At 41.0% G+C, this 24,737-nt stretch overlaps 3 protein-coding genes across 3 annotated transcripts; all 3 read right to left on the reverse strand.

Moving 5' to 3' along the window:
* Window positions 1-3,008: 3,008 nt before the first annotated feature.
* Window positions 3,009-3,959, reverse strand: LOC128095118 (olfactory receptor 52B4-like). Its single transcript, XM_052713834.1, has one exon. The coding sequence runs from the start codon at window positions 3,957-3,959 to the stop codon at window positions 3,009-3,011; it is 951 nt and encodes a 316-aa protein (XP_052569794.1).
* A 9,176-nt stretch (window positions 3,960-13,135) lies between these two features.
* Window positions 13,136-15,630, reverse strand: LOC128123911 (olfactory receptor 52B4-like). Its single transcript, XM_052760186.1, has 2 exons — window positions 14,719-15,630; window positions 13,136-13,231 (listed from the first exon to the last, which is right to left on the reverse strand). Exons 1-2 carry the CDS (start codon window positions 15,628-15,630, stop codon window positions 13,136-13,138), a joined length of 1,008 nt encoding a protein of 335 aa, XP_052616146.1.
* Window positions 15,631-22,375: 6,745 nt separating this feature from the next.
* On the reverse strand, window positions 22,376-23,320 carry LOC128095434 (olfactory receptor 52B4-like). The gene has a single exon (XM_052714367.1). The coding sequence runs from the start codon at window positions 23,318-23,320 to the stop codon at window positions 22,376-22,378; it is 945 nt and encodes a 314-aa protein (XP_052570327.1).
* Window positions 23,321-24,737: the final 1,417 nt, after the last annotated feature.

Here is a 24,737-nt window from a genome sequence, read left to right on the forward strand (position 1 = left end):
GCAGGACCAGGAAAACTTCAGCTACACCATTCATTTTCATTGCTATTCATAGCTCATTGTTTGGGTACACAACAGTTTATTTATTCTATTATTGATGATCCAGAAGTAATTTCCAACTTGGGGCTTTAATAATAAACATCTTCTTTATAAATATACTTATAAAAATATAAAACATAAAAATGGCTACTATATTACCTCAAAGATCAGAGTGAACATTATCAGCCAGAATTTCTGTGAAATCTTATACAATTTCTTCCCACTGAAATAACCTTGCCTGACATCTTGCTTCCACATATATTCTGTATGCAATGAATTTGAATTTTTATATCTTTATGAAGATGTGTATAGCTAGTGTTTTCCTGCCTTGCCCACAATCAGGACGAATCTCTGTCACCTGCCAGTCCCACAGCCGCTCAGACCCAACCAAGTAAACACAGAGACTTATATTGCTTACAAACTGTATGGCTGTGGCAGGCTTCTTGCTAACTGTTCTTATAGCTTAAATTAATCCATTTCTATAAATCTATACCTTGCCAAGTGGCTCGTGGCTTACCGGCGTCTTCACATGCTGCTTGTCATGGCGGCAGCTGGCAGTGTCTCCTTCAGCCTTCCTGTTCTCTCAATTCTCCTCTCTGTTAGTCCCGCCTATACTTCCTGCCTGGCCACTGGCCAATCAGTGTTTTATTTATTGACCAATCAGAGCATTTGACATACAGACCATCCCACAGCAGATGTGTACATATTCTAACACTATTTGGGGTAAAGACTCCTAGGAGTATATAAATGGTTCCTTGGTTATAATGGTTTCCTTTCACAATTACTTTTATTTTACAGTGTGCAAAAACACACCCATACAACCATTGTGATTTTTACTTTAAGTATCCAAAGACTTTTCTGAGATAATCAACATTTATTATAAAATGGGCTTTGAGTTAGATGATTTTGCCCAACTGAGTGCATTTAAGATAAGCCAGGCCAAACTCCTATGTTCTTGTTCTGAAACAGAGTCTAACTGTCCTCAGCAAATTGTCTATGTATCCCATGAAAATTCAGATATTGTACAAAGATGTCAATAAGTTAAAAGGAGTTCATTGGCAAGAGATGCTTCTAAAGAGAAGTGACAGCCTATCTTAATACTAGACAGAAAGGAGATCCTAGGAAGGGAAAATTCAAAGAGCAGAACAGACCCAAGTATGAGTCTTCAGGATGAGGACATCATCATGGAGCTGAAGATACATTAGCAAAGTCAACTAAAGGCTCAGTTGGTAGGCTGAAGGAGGAATAGAGTGTGTCCTGTTCATGGAAAAACATGAAAAAAACTGAAGCATTAACTATAAAATTGATCTTTCTTCTTCGTTTTCTGTCTTGGGGTTGACACTACAAATATAGTTTGTATCTTTTGATTTTCATGCTGGTGGGAGGGAACTATTACAGTGACATAACTTTCAGTTCCTCATTATCTGAACACCGTGCCATACCAGATTATCTCACTCACTACCTGCCACATAAAAGTTACCTTGAGAAATGAAAGATCTCCAAGCACTAGCTCCAATTCTGATTAATATTGTCGCCTAAAGTCAAAGAAAGTCTGTTGATTTTCCTGAACATCTTTCATTCTGACACCACCTTTCAAATGAACAGACACAAAAATATTAAAGAAACATTATATCTGGGCTGGCTCCAGCCAGACAAAATCCAGCACGGAGAGAGGTAGGCACAAAGTCCCAACCCTACCTGAGGAGCTTTTGGCAGTTGGTAGCTGCCAGGAGGACAGCCAGTTTTCTTTAAGGGTGTGGGCTCTGGTGGGTAGACCACCCACAGTGAAAGTCATATCTCCAAGAGTTTATGGGCATCTCCAAGTGATGCTTTTACAATAAACATTTATTAAGCTGTAACATAAACAGCACTTGGTGGGTTTTGAAGGAGGAGGAGGAGGACACAGAATAGGATAGGAAAAGGGGTGTGGATTTGGAAGGTGTGAGGAGAAGGGGTAAATATGATCAAAATTGTATGAAACTCTCAAAGAAATAATTTTAAAGTGAGGGTAGAAAAAAAGTAATGTATAAAAATTTCAAGCATACTAAAGAAAAAAGGAAGAAATTTTAAAATATACTTACAATTTATTCTGCATTATATGTAACAAAAATCCTGTTTATAGGTCAGTCATGCCACAGTCTAATGATAAAGATACAATTAGAGAACAATAAAAAATATGAAGACTATGACGAGACTGCACATTTGATTCAAACTAAAATGTGATGCTTTTATAATAAACTTTCATTAAGCTGTAATGTTTTAATTCAGGTCTTAAGTTAGTCTACAAAGACTTCTAATATCAAAGCAATGATTAATAAATAAGAGGAATGTATCTATCACTTTGCAAAAAATTAATAATAAACCTGATGCTTTCTTCTATGCAAGATATTCATAGAGTCATCTTCCCAACTAAGATAAGTGCATGTGCACATACAAACCCCACGGAATGGCTTTCTATTGCATCAAACTACATACTACATCAAATTTCCAACTTAAATGCATTTTTAGTGAAATTAAATATATGTACACAATTACATTAGTCTAGATTCAATATGAATGTTTTCATTCGGATGCACTAGTAAAATTCATTGTAAGTAAAATTTTCTTGTTCTTTTAGTTACTTTAGTGTGGGCATCCCTCTTTTAAAGATGTCCCAAACATATCCTAAGAAGAGCTTCTATGAAAATAAGTAATTTGCCCAAGGCCCAACAGATCACTAGCAGCAGCAGCACCACCACCACCACCACCACCACCACCATCATCATCCACAAAGTCAGAATTCAATCCTGATCCAAAAGTCCATGCTTCCTAAACACTATCCTTCTTGGATCACATGGCAAAGTGACTTTGAAAGTCAGGGCAAGTCACTTTGTACACTCTCCATGGAAGTCTTGATTCATTCTTCAGTCGTTGTAAAGTAGATAAACAATGTAAAGCTCTGTGTGGTAAATATGCCACTTAATTCATCCAACTTAGCAGAGTTTCCACTGTGAAGCCAAAGTACTAAGCACACGCTCACGAATCTGCCTGGTTTTGATCCCATAGATGATGGGATTCAGCATGGGAGGGGCCAACATGCAGACATTGGCCAGTAGAATGTGGGTATGAAGAGGAACGCGGTGCCCAAACCTCTGGGTAATTATGGTAAAAATGCCAGGCAGGTAAAACATGGAAATGACACCAAGGTGGGACCCACATGTGCCCAGAGCCTTTTGCCGGGCTCCTCTGGAGGGAAGGCGGAAGACTGCGTAAAGAATGAGACTGTAGGAGACCAAGATGAGCAAGGCATCAAGCACTACAGTGGAGAGGAGGACAGACAAGCCATACCAAACATTGACACGAATATCAGCGCAGGCAAATTTAGCAACAGCCATGTGCTCACAGTAGGTGTGCGGCAGCACGTTGCTGCGGCAGAAAGGCAGCCGTTTCACCAGGAACACATCTGGGAGTATCACACAGAAGCTTCTCAGGACCACAGCCAAGCCGATCCTAACGATCGCCATGTGACTGAGCACTGTGCTGTAGTGCAGTGGGTCACAGATGGCCACATAGCGGTCAAACGCCATGGACAACAGAATCCCCGATTCGGCAATGAAGGTGGCATGGATGAAGAAGATTTGAGTGACGCATCCATCAAGGGAAATCGCTCCAGCATGAAACCAGAATATGGCCAGAGCCTTGGGTACAGTGGTAGTAGACAGGATGAGGTCAGCCACAGCCAGCATGCAGAGAAAGAGGTACATGGGTTCATGGAGGCTGCGTTCGGTGATGATGACAAGGATGAGAATGCTGTTTCCAAAGAGTGCAACCAGGTAGGAAATGAAGAAGGGGAGAGAGATCCATGCATGTTGGTCTTCCAGGCCAGGGATGCCCAGCAGAATAAAGAGTGAATGACTGGTTCCTGTGTAGTTAAAAGTTGCCATGCCCAGGCCAGGTCATCTGTATATTGAAGTATAGGATATGACAGTCAGCTCCCTCTTCCCAAAAACCTGAATGGGGTTGAGGAGGACAAAACAGGTCATTTTTCACTGGATAGAACAGCAAAAAGCATTCTGATCAGGAATTGTGGTAACCCCGTGACAGATCTCTTGGTGAGGAGATGTGGATAAATCCTTGACAGTCTATCTACCATATAGACCACACTAAGTTGCTGCCCCGCCCTAGGTTTCTCTTTAATCACTTGAATTTGGGGGAAAGATGGGGTAGATCATCTTTAAGACAAACCACCAGAGTCTAAAAGGCCACAGGTCTTAGACATGGGTTGTTCTAAAGAGTTACAAGCCATGAAGAGCAAACTACAATTCCCATGGAATATGACTTCTCAAAAGAAAAGTAGCAACTGAGTTGCCTATCAAGTCAGCTGGCCAGCTGAGCATTGGCTTTGCTCAGGGGATGGGTGCTTGAGGACCAGTTTGAGGAAGAGGCAGAAAATCAAGTACAATGTCTACTTACATAATCCAAGCACCATATAAGGAAAAGCCTAACCTGGGAAGCTTTGGAAAGAGTTCAGAAAAAGCTTTCTAGAAATGTTTCATGACCTTAAGCTGGAAGAGTAAGTAAGAACTTGCCAAGTAAAGAAGTGTGATAACAGAAGAGCATGAGCAACATTAAAGACATCTCAAAGGACTTGGGGGCGAGAGAAAATTACATGGTAGAAAATAATGGTAAGGAGGGAGATAGGAGCCAGTAGGAAGGGAGGTGTGTTCATAGGTTTCGGAGCACATGATAGCTGAAACAATGCTTTGAAAATAACTTAAAGTTAGACTAAGATGTTTTCATTAAAGAGCTTTGAGGTGAAAAACCCAAGAAGATAATCTAAAGTTTTAGAAAGTCACATAGTTGAATGTGGAACTCTTTAAGGTCAGGGAACAAGAACATAGCAGTCTCATTATTACTTGCTGACATTAGTCATTTTCTTGCTAGGATTGGTTGGTGACTAAAGGCAATGATTAATTCCTTATGCCCATTTCTGCCTTCAATCTCCTGATATTAAAAAAAAACTATTTATGGGGAGGTATGCACCCTAAAGATTTAAAGTAGAGCTAACTGATTCTTTTTCATATATAAAAGTTTAGGTTTGTGATTCCTTTAAGATTCCTTATAAGGTTACCTTTCAAGATAAGTAATAAATTAATTGACCCTTTCTTTTGTAACTGCAAAATGCAACCTGCCAGTAAAAGACCTAACTGAGAAGAATATCTTGCTTGCCCACACAGTTAATCTATAACAAGCTACTTGGGTATGAATGTATGTAGGTTCTTGGAATAACTTGTTTTTCATCTGTATTAAATAAAACGTTTAATCATGTAAGGGATATGGGAAACATGCTAGTTTTTTTGTGTTCATTGTAATCATTCATTTGAAAAACATAATGTAACCACATTGTAATTCCTATATTGCCTGAAAGATTTTTTGGGGGTATATAAGCTGTAAGGAGAAGAATTAGAGTTAAAACGGGCTAGAAGGAAAACATCAAGAATGAGAATCAGAAGGAAAACATTGAGAATGACAGAGTTAAAATGAGTTAAAAGGAAAACATCAGGAATGAGAGAGCTAGAAAGAACTAGAAGGGAAACTAGAAGGGAAAAAGAATAAAAATAGAGTAAGAAGGAAAACATTGAGAATGAGAGAAGGAAAATAAAGAATAGAGAATGCAAAAGAAGAATAAAGAAAAAGTCAGAAGGAAACCATCAAAAGAGTGTGTGAGTGTCTTTTTCCCTCACCCCCTCAGACAAAAAGTCTAGTATGTGCCGACTCTGTGGATTTCCCTTTGAGCCCTGTGCTGCTTGGGGGCTGCCCCCCACCCCAGGCAGTGATACAGGGTTGTTACACAGAGAAACCCTGTCTTGAAAAGAAAAGAAAGAAAAAAGAAAAAATGCATTTTAAGCAGCTCTCTCTTGCAGTGTTGTGTAAGATGCATAGAGAAGAGATGGATGCAATGAACAAAGATCAGTTAGGGCTGACTGTGCCCAGGTCTTCAGGTCTCGGTCACCACACTCCAAGGTAACTGTGGTGGCCTTCCCATTTTACTGAGAGGAGAACAAACAGAGCAAAGGCCACCAGGTTGTCCAAATGGGAGGCTGAAATCTGGATCCCCAGAACAGACTTGAATCAGTTCCTATCTGTCCTAACCCATCTCGCCTCAATTTATCAGGCAATTAGAACATTCCGACTCCTAGTTCACAGAGGAAGCTGCCGTTAGAGTCCCTCACCTCCTCCACCCTCACTTGGCACCTACAAGTTGATTTGCACACAGTCATCTTTTCCCTCTTCCTCCTCTGCGAGGCTGACCCCATCTGTGGGCTGGACCCCAACCCTCTCTTTACCCCTCCACATTAATCCATCACTCCAGAGAGGTCAACCCCTCCCTCTCTGGTGACTGATCCAGCTGTGCACATATAGCACATCAAATGTCTCATCCCCCTTCCATTTCACAAAAGCAAGGTTTGTCCTCTCCTGCCCTCCGACCTCCCTCCTCACACTCACCCATTGCCGTCCCCCTGCAACCCAGACACTGCACTGAATGGCATTCTCTAGACTCATCTGCTGCATCACAATTGCCAAAACTCATGTCACCTTTCATGTGTCTATCTGGAGTCTCCAATCTCTATCAGTTATGCTTCTTAATTTTATAATAGTAATCATTAAATACCTAAATATTAAATATGTTTCTTATTTCTAAACCTCACACCAAACCTATGAAATTGAAACTATCACAAATTTGTACAAGAAACTGAAAGTTAAACAGATAATTTATTCAAACAATCTGTTAGTAGCGAGGTTAATATTTGAATCCATGTTTAGGTAGCATCAAGCTTCCTTTACATTTAAAAGCCTTCTTTGGGCCAGCAAGCTGACTCAGTGCATAAAGATACCTGCCGCCAAGCCTGAAGACATGATTTCAATCCCTAGAATCCACACAGTGGAAGGAGAGAACTGACTCCAACAAGCTATCCTCTGACCTCTACATGCATGCCATGGAATGTGCATAACTACACACATACGTACACCAAATTAATAAATACCATGCAATAAAAATATTTCAATCCTTCATTCCCTTATGTTGATTATCCAAACCATATTTTGAGGGCTTGCAGCCCATTCTCCAACAACTCTAGCTATGCTACAACTTCAGAGATACATCTGACAGTTGGTATAGGAAAAAGTAATGCAAGCATCAGAGTCATCTGTGTTCAGTTTCATCTCTGCCAGCTGCATACACAGACGTACACACACACACACACACACACACACACACACACACACACACACACACATACATTTTCACCACATTCATTTTTATAGTCACCATCATATGTGTTCACTCACACAAGTTCTGATCAAGATGTATACACTGACACACATTTTCACAATTCACATCAATAGCCCTTCACTGTGACACTACACAGGTGTACCTAAGCTTTCGCAGACATGGAGGAACTGCCAGACCATCATTAACTACGTGAAGCTCACTCTCGCACACATCATAAATTACCTGTGTGATGACTTACATGAGTCATGTCAGTCCATCCTCATTCAGCATTCTGGCTTTCCTCTCATCAGGGAGCATCCTCTGGGAGCTGTGAGTCGGAGAGAGTACTCCCTTTTTACCTCTGCCTCCAGCCTCTACCTACGTTTACCAGAAAAGAGAGCTCTCGAAGCAGGTAAATCATGGGGCAAAACGCCTGCTTCTTCAGTTCCACTTTGAACCGCACAAGTTTGAGACAGAGATGCGAAATAAAGTGCTGGGAGGGTTGAGAGTTCAAATCCAGCTTAGACGACAGAGCCAGAGCTCCTCTAAAAAACACAAAAACAAAACTGTAAATGCTGACTGGGAGGTTTTTTTCCCAGGGGTCATCAAACTGCAGGCTTGGGCCAAGTCCTACCCACCTTCTGCTCTTAAAAAGCAAAATTATATTGAACACAGCCATTTGATTGTTTACATATTATCTACCTCATTTTTTATTAAATCACCCTATTTGTTTATTAAAAGAACCATGAGTGTGAAATCCAAGATGTAGTCACAAGGGACATGAGGATCATAGACTAAAGACAGCCTCTTCCCCCTAGCACTGCATAAGAATGCAATAAATAACTCTCCGCCCACACTCAGGCAAGAAACTAATTAAACTCCATGGGTCACACACAAAATGAAGGCCTGAAAGCAGAGAAAGGTTCACAAAGAAGGGTCTCAGTGGGAGAAGGAGGGAGATGAGAGAGAAAAATGGGGTGGGGATGAGACAAATTCATTGTTTAAGTGTATGAAATGACCAAGCAATAATTTTAAATGTTTTTAAAATGTAGTTAATCTTACTTATTTGGGGAGGCTTTTTGTAGAGTAGAATTTATTAATTCATATTGAAAATCTAAACTACAGTTCTGGGCCCTCAGAGGACAAATCTCCAAGCCTGTTGCTCTAGGATAACCTTGGGTATGTTACTATGTATCCAGACTTCAGACGGGAATGGAATTCTCCAGTCACAAAATGGATGATGAGTTTAGAGGTCAAGAAGAAGGTGCCTCATTTCTCATTCCAAACATGTTTCCACTAAGTCCAAAAACTTCTGTAGGAACAGCTGGACTGTCCTCTGACTGTTCTCAGATAGAAAATTCCAAACACAGACTCTACTGGATGCCCAGATGAGTAAGGCAGTCCATCACTTTGTTCCCCATCTCCTTCACCATCACACTCACTCAGACTCTCATAGTTCACATCCATGGCAGGGGTGGGGGCCCACAAATACACCAGGCTCTGGTGAGTAATACCAACATGTGTCCTCATCATCACAGATTGTCCGTCACAACCTTCAGGCTCTACCTGGAGTCATGCTCTGTCTTTATCCCAGAGTGTCCACATGGCAGAAGACTCTACCATGGCCAGTGTGCCACTCTGTGGGAGGAACCACGAAACAAATTATTCTTTCGCTGAGCTTCCCCAGGGACCATGAGCTAATCCAGGTGACTTTCTTCTCCCCTAGGATCTCCTCTACAGCAAGAATATAACTATAAAGCCTCTATTAACTCTTTTATAGCATGAACACTGGAAGCCCATAGTGAAGAGCATTCTTGAGGGCTTCCATGAGGTTGGATGAGATAATTTGGTGGGAAAGGCATAAGGTCAGAGGACAGGAATATGGCTAGAAGCCTTCTGGAGGGCCCCAAACTTCATTCCACATGATTCTTTTAGATCCTGACATCTAAAAGGCAAAGAAACACTTTAAGCATTGGAATCCTACCTTTTTCAAACATTTATTTGTTTGTTGGTTGGTTGGTTTATTTCACCCACTCAACCAACATCGACTTAGTGCTATGTTGACAGACATTATCATAACAAACTGTCAAATAAAATCAAGTCCATTTAAAGTGTGTTGATATTGTTGTGTCTATAGAACTATTGATCTAATGTCAGCATCTAGTGATTATCAATAAAACATTTCCATTGATATCCCTCCCAGCTTTGGGGGAAATTTTGGGGAATTCACATTATATACTGTCTACCCAGCATGCCTGACTATCTGTGATAATAAATGTGCAACCACATAACTTCTTGCTTTTCCCTGCTTTGGGGAATCATGCTTATTTTTTAATTAGATTTTGTTGTGTATCTTTAAGGTGCCGAGCATGATGCTCTTGGATACATAGAGTCAAATGGTCACCATAGGGAAGATATTGAATGTCCATCATCTCACTTTTGTTGTTTTGTGACAGGAATAGGTAAACCCTACTGGTGTATCAGGAAACCAAAATTCAGCACAATTCCACCCCACGGTTCTATTATAGCTGTACTTGTCTCCAGTGTAGCACAGTACCACATGAAGAGTTATAAATACTTCTTGAAAAAATAATGAGTGAAGAATATTCTTCACTGTTGGCATGCCATGATGCCTTTTCTCAATTGTTTTAATTTTTGAGATTATAATATAATTATGTCATTTCTCCATTCCCATTCCTCCTTACGTACCTTCCCATGTACCTCTTTGTTTTCTAGTCTCCCATTTCACACATTTACATAGCTTCTAGTTTGTTCTGTTAACAGTATTCTCTGATGAATTGATTTACATAGGATTTTAATTTTTTGTTTCTGTGTGACACACTGTTCCTTTGGGTTTTGATTTGGTGGAGAGGCAGTATGTGATTTGTGTGTGTGTAACTGTGCACATGTAAGTCATGGAGCATGTGTGTAGGTCCGAGGATAACTTTTACAATCTGAGTCTCTCCTTCCACTGTGGGATCAAATTCTTTGTGCTCACTGAACCATCACCAGCCCAGCATATTAATACCTCTGTGCACTCTGAGTTATTTGAGTTAAATATGTACTGCTCCAAAGAAGGAAACTGTAGCAGAAATGTTTTTACTTCCATGAACTTTATCTTATTACTGACCGAAAATTTCATATTTTAATACATATTAGAAATCTTTTTGAAGTAAATAAAAATAATCTCACTGGAAATCTACTCCATGCCAGTCACTTCCAAATACAGGAATGGAGAAGACAAATGCCTTCATGGAAGTTATGTCACAGAGAAATGAAGTCAATAAGGAAAATATGAAAAGAAATACCATCTAGTGAAGTCTTTCATCTATGGATATTTTGGTGCAATTTATTTAAACTGGTGAGACTTACTGAAACTTTTAAGAGATGAAATCACTTAAGGTGATTTCTACTGCAAACTACTTCCTAAGCTGTTTCCAGATTAGTTCTTACTAACTTCTTGCCGAAATTGCTGCTTGTATGGGACTGGTATCATCTTTCTCCTCCTCGGTGCTGGTGACAGACCTGCTCGATTCCTTCACAAATGCGAGATGTTGGCACTCTTGTATAAACAGTTCAGTGTACAAGTAGACAAAAAGTACTCTCTGTTCTTTTTTCCTAAAACTTACTGAAGAATAATTGACAAATTAAAAACGTGTGTATTTGAGGTATGCTGTATATACACTGAAAATACCACCATAATAAAGCTAGTCAAAATGCTCATTGCCTCACATAATTCCTTTGGGTTTGGCTTTGTGGGGAGGTCTACAATCTCAGTAAGTTTCAAGTGTACTATCACCACATCCCTGAACAGTGGATTTCCAGATCATATCCATCTCCCATAAGTGAAGTGTTGGGCCCTTTGAATATCTGCCCAACTTCCCCTCCCTCTACCGGACAACCACCATTCTCCTCCCTGCTTCTGTGAAACTGGCTGCTTTAGATTCCACGTGTATTTGTCACGCATTACGTTTTCTTTCTGTATCTGGCTTATTTCACTTATCGTAATACCTTCAGGTTCAAGCATGCTGTTGCACAGGACAGGATATCCTTGTTTTTAAGGCTGAATAAAATTCTCTGTATGTGTGTACAACACATTTCTTTTATCCATGCATCACTGCCCATACTCTCAATTCTGCTTCCTCCTCACCTCTCTCCACTCTATTCTAGGTACTCGTTTCCATAATTTTATCACTCTTCTACTTCCAGATTCACTAATTCCAGACATCCTACTGTCTAGTCATGATTGGTTGCCCACATATATGCCAGTTACACATATTATATTAACCTCACTAAGATCATATTCATTTTCCTCCTAAACTATCAGCCACTCTGTGTGATTTATATTCCGTTTAGTGGTTTGGTTTTGTTTGTTTGTTTGTTTGTTTTGGTTTTGGTTTTTTCGTTTTGTTTTGTTTTGTTTTATTGTTTCAGTTTTTCGAGACAAGGTTTCTCTGTGTAGCTTTGGAGCCTGTCCTGGAGCTCACTCTGTAGACCAGGCTGGCCTCCAACTCACAGAGACACGCCTGCCTCTGCCTCCCGAGTGTTGGGATCACAGGCATGGGCCACCACGCCCAGCTCTGTTTAGTGGGGTTTTTTTTTATTAGTTAAACTTACTCATTTATTTTACATCCTGACCACCATTTCCCCTTCTTCCTCTCCTCCCCTCCCCTCCTCCCACCTTCCTCTGCTCCCCATCCCGTCCTCATTTGATTCTGTTCAGAAAGGGGAAGGCCTCCTGATTAGTGATTTATAATTTTTAAGAATACTTCTATTTATCTTTGACATTTTCATATATGTATACAACATATCTTTATTATATCTACTTTAATTGTCCCCTCCCAGTCACCCCTAGACCACCCCAAACATGTCCTCTTCTTCTTTGTACATAGTCTTCTAATCCAATTACTACCTCATGGCTGTGGGCCACCCATGCTAGGGACCATGGACAACATATCAGTGTCCACACCCTAAAAGAAAAATGGCTCACCCTCATTCAGCAGGCATCTAGCATCAACTGTCACTAGCTCCCGAGCTAGAGGAGGATCCTCAAGGGAGCCTCCCCATCCATGCTGGAGTGTTGACTGGTTTGATCTTGTTCAGGACTCATGTAGGTAACTGCCGCTACTGTGAGTTCACCGTATATTGTCGTTTATATTCTTCAATTTAGACTCAGAAGACATTCATCATTACAATTTTCTTTTAACCACGATCAAATCCACTAAAGTCTTTTCTTCTGTTATCTGGCTAATCTCATATTAATATGAACCCAGTTAATCACCAAATTCATAGAGATTAGAATAATATAAATAAAATTACTGTCAACCTAGGCTATCAACAAAGCCTGACAATGGAAACTATGAATTTTATTAGCAATAATATGCCAGGATTCATCATCAATCCTAATAAATGTATCACATCAATGCAAGATGTTAGTAATAGGAAAAACTGAAGGAAGGGAGAAGAGAAGTACATGCAAATTTCCTACTTTCTGCACATTTTTTTCTGTAAAGATAAATTAAAATTTAACAATTTTTAAATTCAATCATTGAATTCAAAAAATAAGACTCAATTTTTGGTTGACCAGTGTATTAGACAGAGGTGAAGATCATTAGCAAAAAGTAAACACAGGGTAGGAAAATGTAGCCCAAGTGTGATTCAAAGAAACACAAAAATAATAAAGAAAGGTTATGAATATTGGAGGTCAGGGTCAGAAGACAGAGCTCTAAAAAACACCAAGTTAATGGAATTGGCCCAGGAGCCCATCAACAGATGATGGATAAAGAAAATGCAGTGTGGCTTCCCCTGCCTCCTGGCCCTGGACAGCAGTAGGGGTGGTAGGCACCACTACAAAGAACAAATACATGATGGAGATGTGGGAAAGATAGAAAAAATGGAGCAGCGTGTGCTATGGAGAGAGGCAGAACTGAACATCTGATAGAACTGACAGGTGAGAGGGAGGGCTGAAATCTACTTGTTGTCCTTACCCAGTGGGGTCGGCCGGATGGTGTATGACAGCCTGGAGCTTAAGCAGACTCAGACTCAGCCCCCGAACCTACCACCTGGCCACAGGAACCCCCTGGCTCTAGGCAACAAGAGAGACCCAAAATGAGGAAAGTTTCACTTTCTGGATTGGACCTCCTTGAAGGACCACTGTGGCCCTCAATGCCACCAGAGACCAAGTTAGTAACGGAGACCATGCTGCTGCACCAGGCCTGAGACCTCTGTAGACATAAGCAGTCTGTGCTGTTGCCTGGTTCCTTAGTGATGTTCTTGGGATTTGCGGTCTCGGGGCACCATGCTGATGTGACTGACATGTATAACCACCTGAGGCCATGCAGTAGAGGCTCATAACCCATGAAACCGCTGAAAGCCAAGAGTGGGTCAGTGGTCCTGATACTGCCAAAGGCCATGATGATGTCCACAGAAGCCCATGCAGATGCCCATGGTCTGGTCTGCTGCCTGAAGCCATGTATACAGGAAAGCTGGCCCCTCACCTCATCAGCCCACAGAATGGTGATAGTCACAGGCAGTGACATGAACACGGGAGAGCAGGCTCTGGCCACCACATGGCTCTCCTCAGTTGATGACTTCTGGCATGGATGCAGGTGGAGAAAGACTCACTCTTCTTCTGGGGGCTGGCCACTAGGAATCTGACCATGCTCCAGGGAATACATGGACAACACAAAGTGGACTTCCCTACACACACACCTTGGAGCGGGGAGATCACAGGGGAGGAAGAGCAGACATGAGAAGACTGGGAGGTGAAAACAGGGTTCATGATGTGAAATTCACAAATAATCAATTTAAAAATATAGTGTATATATACACACACATTGGTTCATTCAGCCATAAAAAAGATGAAGTCATATCATTTGCAGAGAATTGGATAAAACTGGAGATCATCATATTAGGCAAAATAAGTCATATTCAGAAAGACAAACATCTCCTTTACTCTCATTTGTGAGCCCTAGATTTTAGGTGCAGGAAGTCACATGCATGCAACATACGTAACTACATATGTGATCTGAAAGTTGAAGTAAGGATAGGTGAGTGTAGGACTAGGAGAAGGGCAACAAGAGGGAGCATGAGGTAATAAGGTGAGTACAGAGAGAGTACATGAATACTTGAACAAAAGTGTCTTTAGAACCCATCACTATGTGCAGTGAATATATAGTAACAAATCAGTACATCTTAAACTCCAAGTATTCCGATCTCATTCCTGATCTGAGACCTTGAAGAGCATATCAAAATTCCCCTAGTGGAGTTTATCCACAAAGAGAATCATTGAGATAAATAGTTGGGCTCAACACCCCTCAACTACCAGGGCTGTTAGAGATCACCTCATATGTGACTAGAATGTTGAGAATAAAGCAGTTTGGTCTCTCTTCTGAAAGTCATATTACTTTCAGAAACAAGACATGAGTCACTTGGTCTCGGATTTGTTTGGTCTTGACACCATAGATGATGGGATTTAACATCGGTGGAGCCAGAATGCAAACATTGGCAAGCAGGACATGGACATCCGCTGAAATATGGTGCCCAAACTGATGTGTAAGGGTTGAAAAGATCCCAGGCCCATAAAAGAGTATGATGACACAGACATGGGACCCACAAGTATTCAGAGCTTTGTGGCGAGCATCTTGGGAAGGGAGGCTGAAGATAGCATGGAGAATTAGCATATAAGAAATAAATATTAGCACAACATCTAAAGTGACAGTTGACATTAAAACAAAAAATCCATACCAGATATTTACTTGAAGGCCATTACAAGCATACTTGGACAAGCCAGTGTGCTCACAAGCTGTATGTGGAAGAATATTGGTTCTGCAGAATGTTACTCTTTTCAGAAGGAATATTATGGGGAAAATTGTACCATAACTTCTCAGAAAGATGGTCACTCCAATCTTCCCAATCAGAGAGTTTGTGAGAATAGTGGTGTACCTCAGGGGGTAGCAAATGGCAATGTAGCGGTCAAACGCCATCACTAGCAAGATCCCTGACTCAGAGACGTAGGTAGAATGGATGAAGAAAAGCTGAGTGATGCAGCGATCCAGGGAGATCTCCCCAGCATGGAACCAGAAGATGGCCAAGGCCTGGGGAACTGTGGATGTTGAGAGGACAATGTCTGCTCCTGCCAGCATGCAGAGGAAGAGGTACATGGGTCCATGGAGACTAGGCCTTGTGAGGATAATGAAGATGAGCAGGCTGTTCCCAAACAGGACAGTGACATAGGAAAGGAAAAAGGGGATGGAAATCCACATGTGCTGGTCCTCTAGGCCAGGGATGCCAAGCAAATGGAAGATTGTGTAACTAAGACCAGTGTGGTTTGCAATATCCATGTTGATGCAGATGACCTTTCCCAGAGAACTGAAATCTCATACTGTGTTCATAGGTATTTTTTTATGATACCAGAGTCTTACAGTACTTCCTTATTGTTCTTCACTGTGAGTGTGCCTGGAACTACATCAGATGAACAGTTGAATAAGATATGATCTGCATCTTTGAAGAGACAGAACCGTTACAGCCAGGTAGAATTTTACACAGCTAATTGCAATAATATGCTAACTGAAAATATTAGTGTAGAATAAGAAGTCTATGGGACCACAAGGGAGAAAGTAATTTGGTCTGCTAAACTGAAGAACCTGATTTGGCCCAAGTCCTGTTGTGGACATCAGCTACCACAAGTCAATCAACAACACACTAAGAGTAAAAATGTATGCACCCTTAGGGAAGTCAATGAGGTATGCAAATGCTAAAATGGGCCAAATCCAGCTCTGTTCATCACCCCCCTGAGCAGAAACAGCAGGAGCAGGAGTTGCAGAGAAAGCCAATAATTAATTGTATGTAAGGAGGAAGAGGTGCTAGGAAGGCTTCCAGGTGCCCAGTGCTTTTGGGCAACAAAACAGCAAGTCTTATTTTAATTGCTTTTCACTTAGTTTGACCTTAATTGATTTTTCAACTTCATTTATCTTCGTGCACTTCCAAAATCTAGCATGTAAAAACTACTCAATGAGAGAAAACAAGAGGCAGGATATTTCAGTCGTTGGGGAATAGACCCTAAGCAGAGCTTAGGAAGGACTCAATGACCCTGGGTACATAAGATCCAGATGTACTGCATCAGCCCTTCCTTCTCCTCTCCCAGTCGTCACTTCTTTGCCCCCATACTAGAGCCACTTACAGTCAAGATTCTACACTTGTACCTGCCTGTTGAATTCCAGACAAACAGCCTCATATTCTCAGATGCTTGCCTTAGATCCAGCACCCTCTAGTCTTGTTGGAATGGATGCCTGGGACCAAGATACTCAGCCCACTCACACCAGTAAGTAACTCACCTGCCTCCACTGCAATTCCTACAGCAAAGAATGATAGAAATTCACATAAGACTCAATGTTAGAGGGAGCAGAGGGTTTTTGTGCATTTACCTGAAGACCCCAAGGGAAGCTCCCACACCAGGGAGATCAAATTTAGACCTGTGTTTCCAAAATCCCTCCATTGTATTCAGAGTCTCATTAATTCAGCATTTTAAACCTGCCCACACCACCACCTTCTCCTCCATCTCTGGAGAAGAGGTAGACATGTGTTCTCTTGAATAAATAAACACTTCAATTGATGTCTCCAAAGGATTTTTAAATGAACTCTAAAAGAAGGCTGGGAGCCCATGAGAAACTGAGAGTAAATCAACAAGCTTGGCAAGCTGTGATCAGAGCAGCTTCTGGGAGGAGGGGGATGATGGATGAGAGGAAAGACAGCCTTGCCTTTTGTGTCAGGTGTCAAGAAGCCAGGCAGGTTCAGCAATGAAGCTCAACAAGCAGATAAAGGCAGCTGTATGACACGTGGGAGACTTCAAAGAAGCAATGAGAAGGCCCACCAGTATATGAGAGAGAGAGAGAGAGAGAGAGAGAGAGAGAGAGAGAGAGAGAGAGAGAGAGGAAAAGCAAATCTTTCTGAGTTAGAACTCCAAAAAGTAGACAAGTGGAGATATGAAAGCACCTGAGTCAAGACAGAGGCTTCTGGGAAGTATAAGCACATTATTTCATTAAAGATGTAAATAGTCTGCCCTTCTCTTTAGCATGTCTTTAGAAGAATCAGACTTTCTGAGGAGTTGGATTAATTCTTGAGGGGACAATGGTATGTAATGGTCTAATCTTTCAGCCATCCATGTCTCTACCCAGAGCCAGGAGAAGATCCCTAAGTGGAAACTCCTCTGAGTAGGAGGAAGTAACATTCCCTTAAATGGGCCTCAGCCAAGCCCTGAAACCTCCACCTTTTCATAAAGCATTTTAAAATCTTAAGGAAACACAATTACAATCTTTTTCTTTTTGGTGTCACCAAAGAAATGGGAGATGGCATCCAAAGTGGATTTTGAAGAAGGTCCATCATCATTAATGGCCTCCAAGGCTGTTAATGTCTGTCTAACTACAAAACAATAGTCAAAGACTTTGCTATGTCCTGTAATGAAACTGAGATATGCATTCATTTTTCCTTCAAATTTCATGTTTCTTTACAAGTGAGTAAAAGACTGTCATATCCCTGCCACATTTCCATTTTCTCTTGATGACCATCTGGCCATTATCCTTGGTTTTCTTATTGTTTTCATGGTTTGAGTTGTATACTTTTCATTTATTTTATTGGCATACAAAGTACTAGATTTCATTATGGCATTTTTTTTCTCATTTATTTTTCCTTTTTATTGAAAATAGATTTTTCTTACATAATATAACCTAATTATGGTTTCCTCTCCCTCTGCTCGTCTCAGCTCCTCCCCACAGTCCCTCCCATACAATCCACCACTTTCCTGTCTCTCCTTAGAACACAAACAGAACTCTAAGGGGCAATAATAAAATAAAATAAGATAAAACAAAAATAACACGTCATAATAGGGCAAAACAAACAAACAGAAGAGAAAGAGCCCAAGAAAAAAAAAAAAAAAAAACACAGATAGAGATACAGAGACTCACTTGTTTACACACTCAGAAAACCCATCCAATAAATAAATAAATAAATAAATAAATAAATAAATGAACCAGAAGCCTTGGTATTTTCTAAACGAAATTTGTTTATGCTTTTCCCTTTCTTCCCACCCCCTGTACCATCCTCTCCACTTTCATGTCACAGGTGACCTTTTGTCCTGCTCTTCCCTCAACACCCTCCCATGGTCCCCTATTGAGTTTCATAGCCTACACCCACTCTCACACCCTCTTGTTTACACACATGCAAACATTAAAAGTTAGGATCTTCACAAGTATAGAATCTGAGGATTTTATTATTCTGAGCCTGGGCCATCTCATTTAATACTTTCCAGATCCATTCATCTCCACGAATATTTCTTGTTGCTGTATTATTCATAATAACAAGGAAGTGGAGCCACCCTAGATGTTCACCAACAAGCATATGAAAATGTAGAATGGGTACGCAATGGAATTTTACTCCTCTGTAAGGAAATGAAATTTTAAGGGAAGTAGATTGTACCATTGATTTTCATGAGGTGATATATCAAAGTTTTCACCATGATATTGGGTTTGATGACTCTCCCTAGCAGTACTGTCAATATTAAGGGATTTTAAGACTCTGCTATTTAGTGAAAAGATTGTCAAGTACTGATGTTTCTCTGGAGAATATAGACCATAATTATTATGAGTCTAGTCATGATCCTTCTTCTGAAGTTGCTCTGTGACTTCTCCTGGGAAGATGAGAAGAGACATCTACTCACCACAAATAGGTCACTGGCAACAGACCAAAGACATGATTCCACCCAAGTCTCTACTCAAGTCCAACTTGGCAAATGGATAAGTTTAATGAGGTTGGGAGTAGGATGGGGTCACCACCGGGAGCATGGAGGACACAAAAACCCAACCCAGTATGGGCTATGACTCACAAAAGCTGAATCCTTGGAGCTCCCTGACTGACTGGTAGGCAGCTTAACAGAATGGAGAGTCTCTCTTCCCCAGTAGTGGTTACCATTTACATAACCTTGGTAGGGACCTTGTGAATGTTGATAGTTTTGAGTACTTCCTGAGACTTGTGACTTTCCTGAGATTATAAATTTTGTTCACTCCATGAATCTTATAGCCTCCCTTTAGGATGAAATGTTGTAGTTTAGGGATTGCTATAAAATAAAAGTTTTATATATAGCATATATAAAAAATCTATATAACAAAAGTCCAATTTTATTTTTATTAATATAGTAACATTGGCTTTCAATTGGTTAGTGTTTCCATAGGTTTTCTCATCTTTTTACAGCTAATTTTTCTGTCTCAGGGATTATGACATTATTCCTGTTGGTAGGATTTATAAAACAATGTTAGTTGACTGCTAATCTCAAAGTCGCAAATGTTCCTTTGGAATATACACAAATAATTATATATATAATTATACATATATATATGTATATATATATATATTTCTACTTGTGTTTACATTGACTACCATGCTATTTATTTTCTTTTTACTCTCGTGATTTCTTCTTTTTTCGCTTTCTGTCATGTTTTATAAGTTAATAACTATTGCAGTCTATTTTTATTAATTTTTAAATATATGCATGTCTGTGTATACATAAGGATACTTTTGTGCAGATGTATGCAGATGCCTATAGAGGGCAGCAGTAACAGATGCCTTGGAACTGGAATTACATGCAGTGGTGAGCTGAATGAAGTGGGTGCTGAGAACTGAACTCAGGGCCTCTGCAGAAGCAGTACATTTTACTCTGTTAGTATAAAGTTCACTTGTTTGTTTGAAGACCAGAAACAGAGTTTGGACTTGAAAGTGAAAAGGCGTTTGCTCCATGTGACATTCCTAACACCTCTGTAGTGACCAGCTGGGCTGTAACTATCATCAACAGGCATCTGTCCTTCCAGCTGTCTAACCTGAGTCAGCTCAGTTATTTGGGTGGGGTCTGCTCCAGCTGGGTTAGCACCTGAGGGCTGCTCTGTGCACTGAACTTGGAAACAGAGTCCTTCCTCTGCTTCTCAGACTTCATCATTCCAGACTGCACAACCCTTTTGTGTGGCTTTTCCAGAGATTTATGACTGGTGGCGAACAGTCATAAAAAGGGAGAAAACATCAAAAACCACTGATATTTCATTTACAACTTATTTCCAAGCACATGTAGTATTAAATGTTCTCTGTGAAGAAGAGAGAGCATAACAGCCATTCCACAATGTTTGCATATTTTAAAATGTGTTAGACCCAGTCAATATACAAAAATTTATTTTAGAATGTATTTATGTACACAGTCAGCCCCCCTTATTTGTAGATTCTCTGTCAATGGATTCAACAAATGACAGATAGAAAGTATTTGGGGGGAGATGCTTTTTATTTATTTATTTTACATCCCAGTAGCACTTTCCCCTCCCTCCTCTCCTCCCAGTCCCTACCTCCCATCCCCCCTCTGTTCCCACCCCTCAGTCCACTCCTCCCCCATTTCTGTTTAGAAAAGGACAGGTCTCCCATGAGTATCAACAACACATAGCATATCAAATTGTAGTAAAACTAAGCACCTCCACACATATTAAGGCTGGGCAAGGTAACCCAGTATGGGGAGTAGGGTCCCAAAAGCCAGTAAAAGAGTCAGAGACAGGCATTATTTCCACTGTTAGAAGTTCCACAAGAGAACCAAGCTACATAACTGTAACATATATGCAGAGTGCCTAGGTCAGTCCCATGCAAGCTCTCTGGTTGTCAGTTTCGTCTCTGTGAGCCCCTGTGAGCCCAGGTCAGTTGATTCTGTGAGTTTTCTTGTGGTGTCCTTGATCCCTCTGGCTCTTACAATCTTTCCCCCCTCATCTGTAGTATCCCTCGAACTCCACATAAGGTTTGGCTGTGGGTCTGCATCTGTTCCCATCAGTTGCTGGATGAAGCCTCTCTGATAATGATTGGGCTAGGTACCAATCTGGTCACAGGAGGTAGCCAGTTCAGACTATGCAAATCTGCTATTGCTAGGAGTCTTAGCTGGGATCATCCTAGTAGATTCCTGGGAGATTCCTTGCACCAAGTTTTTATCTGACCCTGAAATGCTTGGAGGGAAATGTTTTCATGCTAGACATGTGCAGACTTTTTTTCTTGTCATTATTTATTTATTATTTATTCCCTAAACAATACAGTATAGAAACTGTACAGCATTTACATTGTATTAAGTGTTATCAACAATCCAGAGACATTTTAAAATACATGAGATAGCATGAACAGGTAAAGTGTAAATGATAAACCATTGTTATGAGAGACAGGCCTCCAAAGATTTTGGTAGTCATAAAGAAATACGAAATTAAATCTTCGATAATACCAAATATGGCTGTTATTTTTTGTCAACAAATAAACATAGGGATAGGGGAGATCAGGATATAAATTGCTTGTGACAAAAAGGATGCATATCTGAGCCTAGGTCCCCAGTTCCCCTGAAAACCCAAATTTGGTACGTGAAGAATTTGATTGTCCCCTAAAACATCACTGAAGTACACAGCCTGACTTCCTTTGTTGTTCTCCCAGCAGGCACCACCCCTTTAGGAACCACAGCACAGCATCCTTCTCCCAAAACAACTCAGCAGACTCAGGCTCCTCAAGGTTGTTCTGCACAATGGGAACCACATACCTTACAGTCCCAGCTACACACATGTGCATAGTCCTTGAATGTTTTAATAAGAAATAACTGCAGAGACCAAGAGTCACTGACCCAGAAAGTCACTTAACTAAAATGAAAAGCATGAAGGAATGAAATGATCTATGTGGTGGTCCAGGGATATCATAAATGTCTCAGAGCTTGAGAAACTCCATGAAGCAAATTCCAAGACAACAGAGTGTTTTCAATCACTTTGTCTACTTCCAAAATTCATGCTAGTGTCACAGGGACAAGATGTCTGGGAACAGCCCTATCTACCCCAGATCTTCACAGGACTCTGCTCAGTACAATATGTGAGAGCATGACACTGTTCTCACGGGTTATTAATAAAACAGCCTCCCTGGTAAAGCTGCTCCAGATGCAGAACTCACTGAGCCATGTGTCAAGTGACCTGTCCCATCCACCAGTTCCAAATACCACTCAATAGATAACTGTTGATTCCAAAATCTGAGTTCTGAGTTTTTGACCCAAATTCACTTATGTTTTGTAAACAAGATATGAACCACCTGCTCCTGGATTTGCTTGGTCTTGATGCCATAAATGATAGGATTCAACATAGGTGGGGCCAAAATGCAGACATTAGCCAGCAGGATGTGAATATGAGGTGGGATGTGGCGCCCAAACCTCTGAGTAAGAGTTGTGAAGATCCCAGGCCCATAGAAGAGGATAATGATACAAACATGGGAGCCACAAGTGTTGAGAGCTTTGTGGCGAGCATCCTGGGAGGGCATGCTGAAGATAGCACGGAGGATCAGCACATAGGAAACAAAAATCAACACAACATCTAAAGCCACTGTTGACAAGAGGACAAACAACCCATACCAACTGGTTACTCGGATATTGTTACAAGCATATTTTGCCAAGCCTATGTGTTCACAAAAGGTATGTGGAATAATATTATTTTTGCAGAAAGTCAATCTTTTCAGAAGGAATATTATGGGGAAAATTGTACCATAACTTCTCAGAAAGATGGTCACTCCAATCTTCCCAATCAGAGAGTTTGTGAGAATAGTGGTGTACCTCAGGGGGTAGCAAATGGCAATGTAGCGGTCAAACGCCATCACCAGCAAGATCCCTGACTCAGAGAGGTAGGTAGAATGGCTGAAGAAGAGCTGAGTGATGCAGCGATCCAGAGCAATCTCCCCAGCATGGAACCAGAAGATGGCCAAGGCCTGGGGAACTATGGATGTGGAGAGGACAATGTCTGCTCCTGCCAGCATGCAAAGGAAGAGGTACATGGGTCCATGGAGACTAGGCCTTGTGAGGATAATGAAGATGAGCAGGCTGTTCCCAAGCAGGACAGTGACATAGGAAAGGAAAAAGGGGATGGAAATCCACATGTGCTGGTCCTCTAGGCCAGGGATGCCAAGCAAATGGAAGATTGTGTAACTAAGAACAGTGTGGTTTGCAATATCCATGTTGATGCAGATGACCTTTCCCAAAGAACTGAAGGCTCATACTGTGTTCATAGGGTTGTTTTTTTTTTGTTTGTTTTTGTTTTTTTTTTTATGATACCAGAGTCTTACAGTACTTCCTTATTGTTCTTCACTGTGAGTGTGCCTGGAACTACATCAGATGAACAGTTGAATAAGATATGATCTGCATCTTTGAAGAGACAGAACCGTTACAGCCAGGTAGAATTTTACACAGCTAATTGCAATAATATGCTAACTGAAAATATTAGTGTAGAATAAGAAGTCTATGGGACCACAAGGGAGAAAGTAATTTGGTCTGCTAAACTGAAGGACCTGATTTGGCCCAAGTCCTGTTGTGGACATCAGCTACCACAAGTCAATCAACAACACACTAAATGTATGCACCCTTAGGGAAGTCAATGAGGTATGCAAATGCTAAAATGGGCCAAATCAAGCTCTGTTCATCACCCTCCTGAGCAGAAACAGCAGGAGCAGGAGTTGCAGAGAAAGCCAATAATTAATTGTATGTAAGGAGGAAGAGGTGCTAGGAAGGCTTCCAGGTGCCCAGTGCTTTTGGACAACAAAACAGCAAGTCTTATTTTAATTGCTTTTCACTTAGTTTGACCTTAATTGATTTTTCAACTTCATTTATCTTCGTGCACTTCCAAAATCTAGCATGTAAAAACTACTCAATGAGAGAAAACAAGAGGCAGGATATTTCAGTCGTTGGGGAATAGACCCTAAGCAGAGCTTAGGAAGGACTCAATGACCCTGGGTACATAAGATCCAGATGTACTGCATCAGCCCTTCCTTCTCCTCTCCCAGTCGTCACTTCTTTGCCCCCATACTAGAGCCACTTACAGTCAAGATTCTACACTTGTACCTGCCTGTTGAATTCCAGACAAACAGCCTCATATTCTCAGATGCTTGCCTTAGATCCAGCACCCTCTAGTCTTGTTGGAATGGATGCCTGGGACCAAGATACTCAGCCCACTCACACCAGTAAGTAACTCACCTGCCTCCACTGCAATTCCTACAGCATAGAATGATAGAAATTCACATAAGACTCAATGTTAGAGGGAGCAGAGGGTTTTTGTGCATTTACCTGAAGACCCCAAGGGAAGCTCCCACACCAGGGAGATCAAATTTAGACCTGTGTTTCCAAAATCCCTCCATTGTATTCAGAGTCTCATTAATTCAGCATTTTAAACCTGCCCACACCACCACCTTCTCCTCCATCTCTGGAGAAGAGGTAGACATGTGTTCTCTTGAATAAATAAACACTTCAATTGATGTCTCCAAAGGATTTTTAAATGAACTCTAAAAGAAGGCTGGGAGCCCATGAGAAACTGAGAGTAAATCAACAAGCTTGGCAAGCTGTGATCAGAGCAGCTTCTGGGAGGAGGGGGATGATGGATGA

The sequence above is a fragment of the Peromyscus californicus genome, unplaced genomic scaffold (assembly GCF_007827085.1).
Source record: "Peromyscus californicus insignis strain IS unplaced genomic scaffold, ASM782708v3 Scaffold_4__1_contigs__length_199733344, whole genome shotgun sequence".
In the NCBI taxonomy this organism is placed as follows: Eukaryota; Metazoa; Chordata; class Mammalia; order Rodentia; family Cricetidae; genus Peromyscus; species Peromyscus californicus.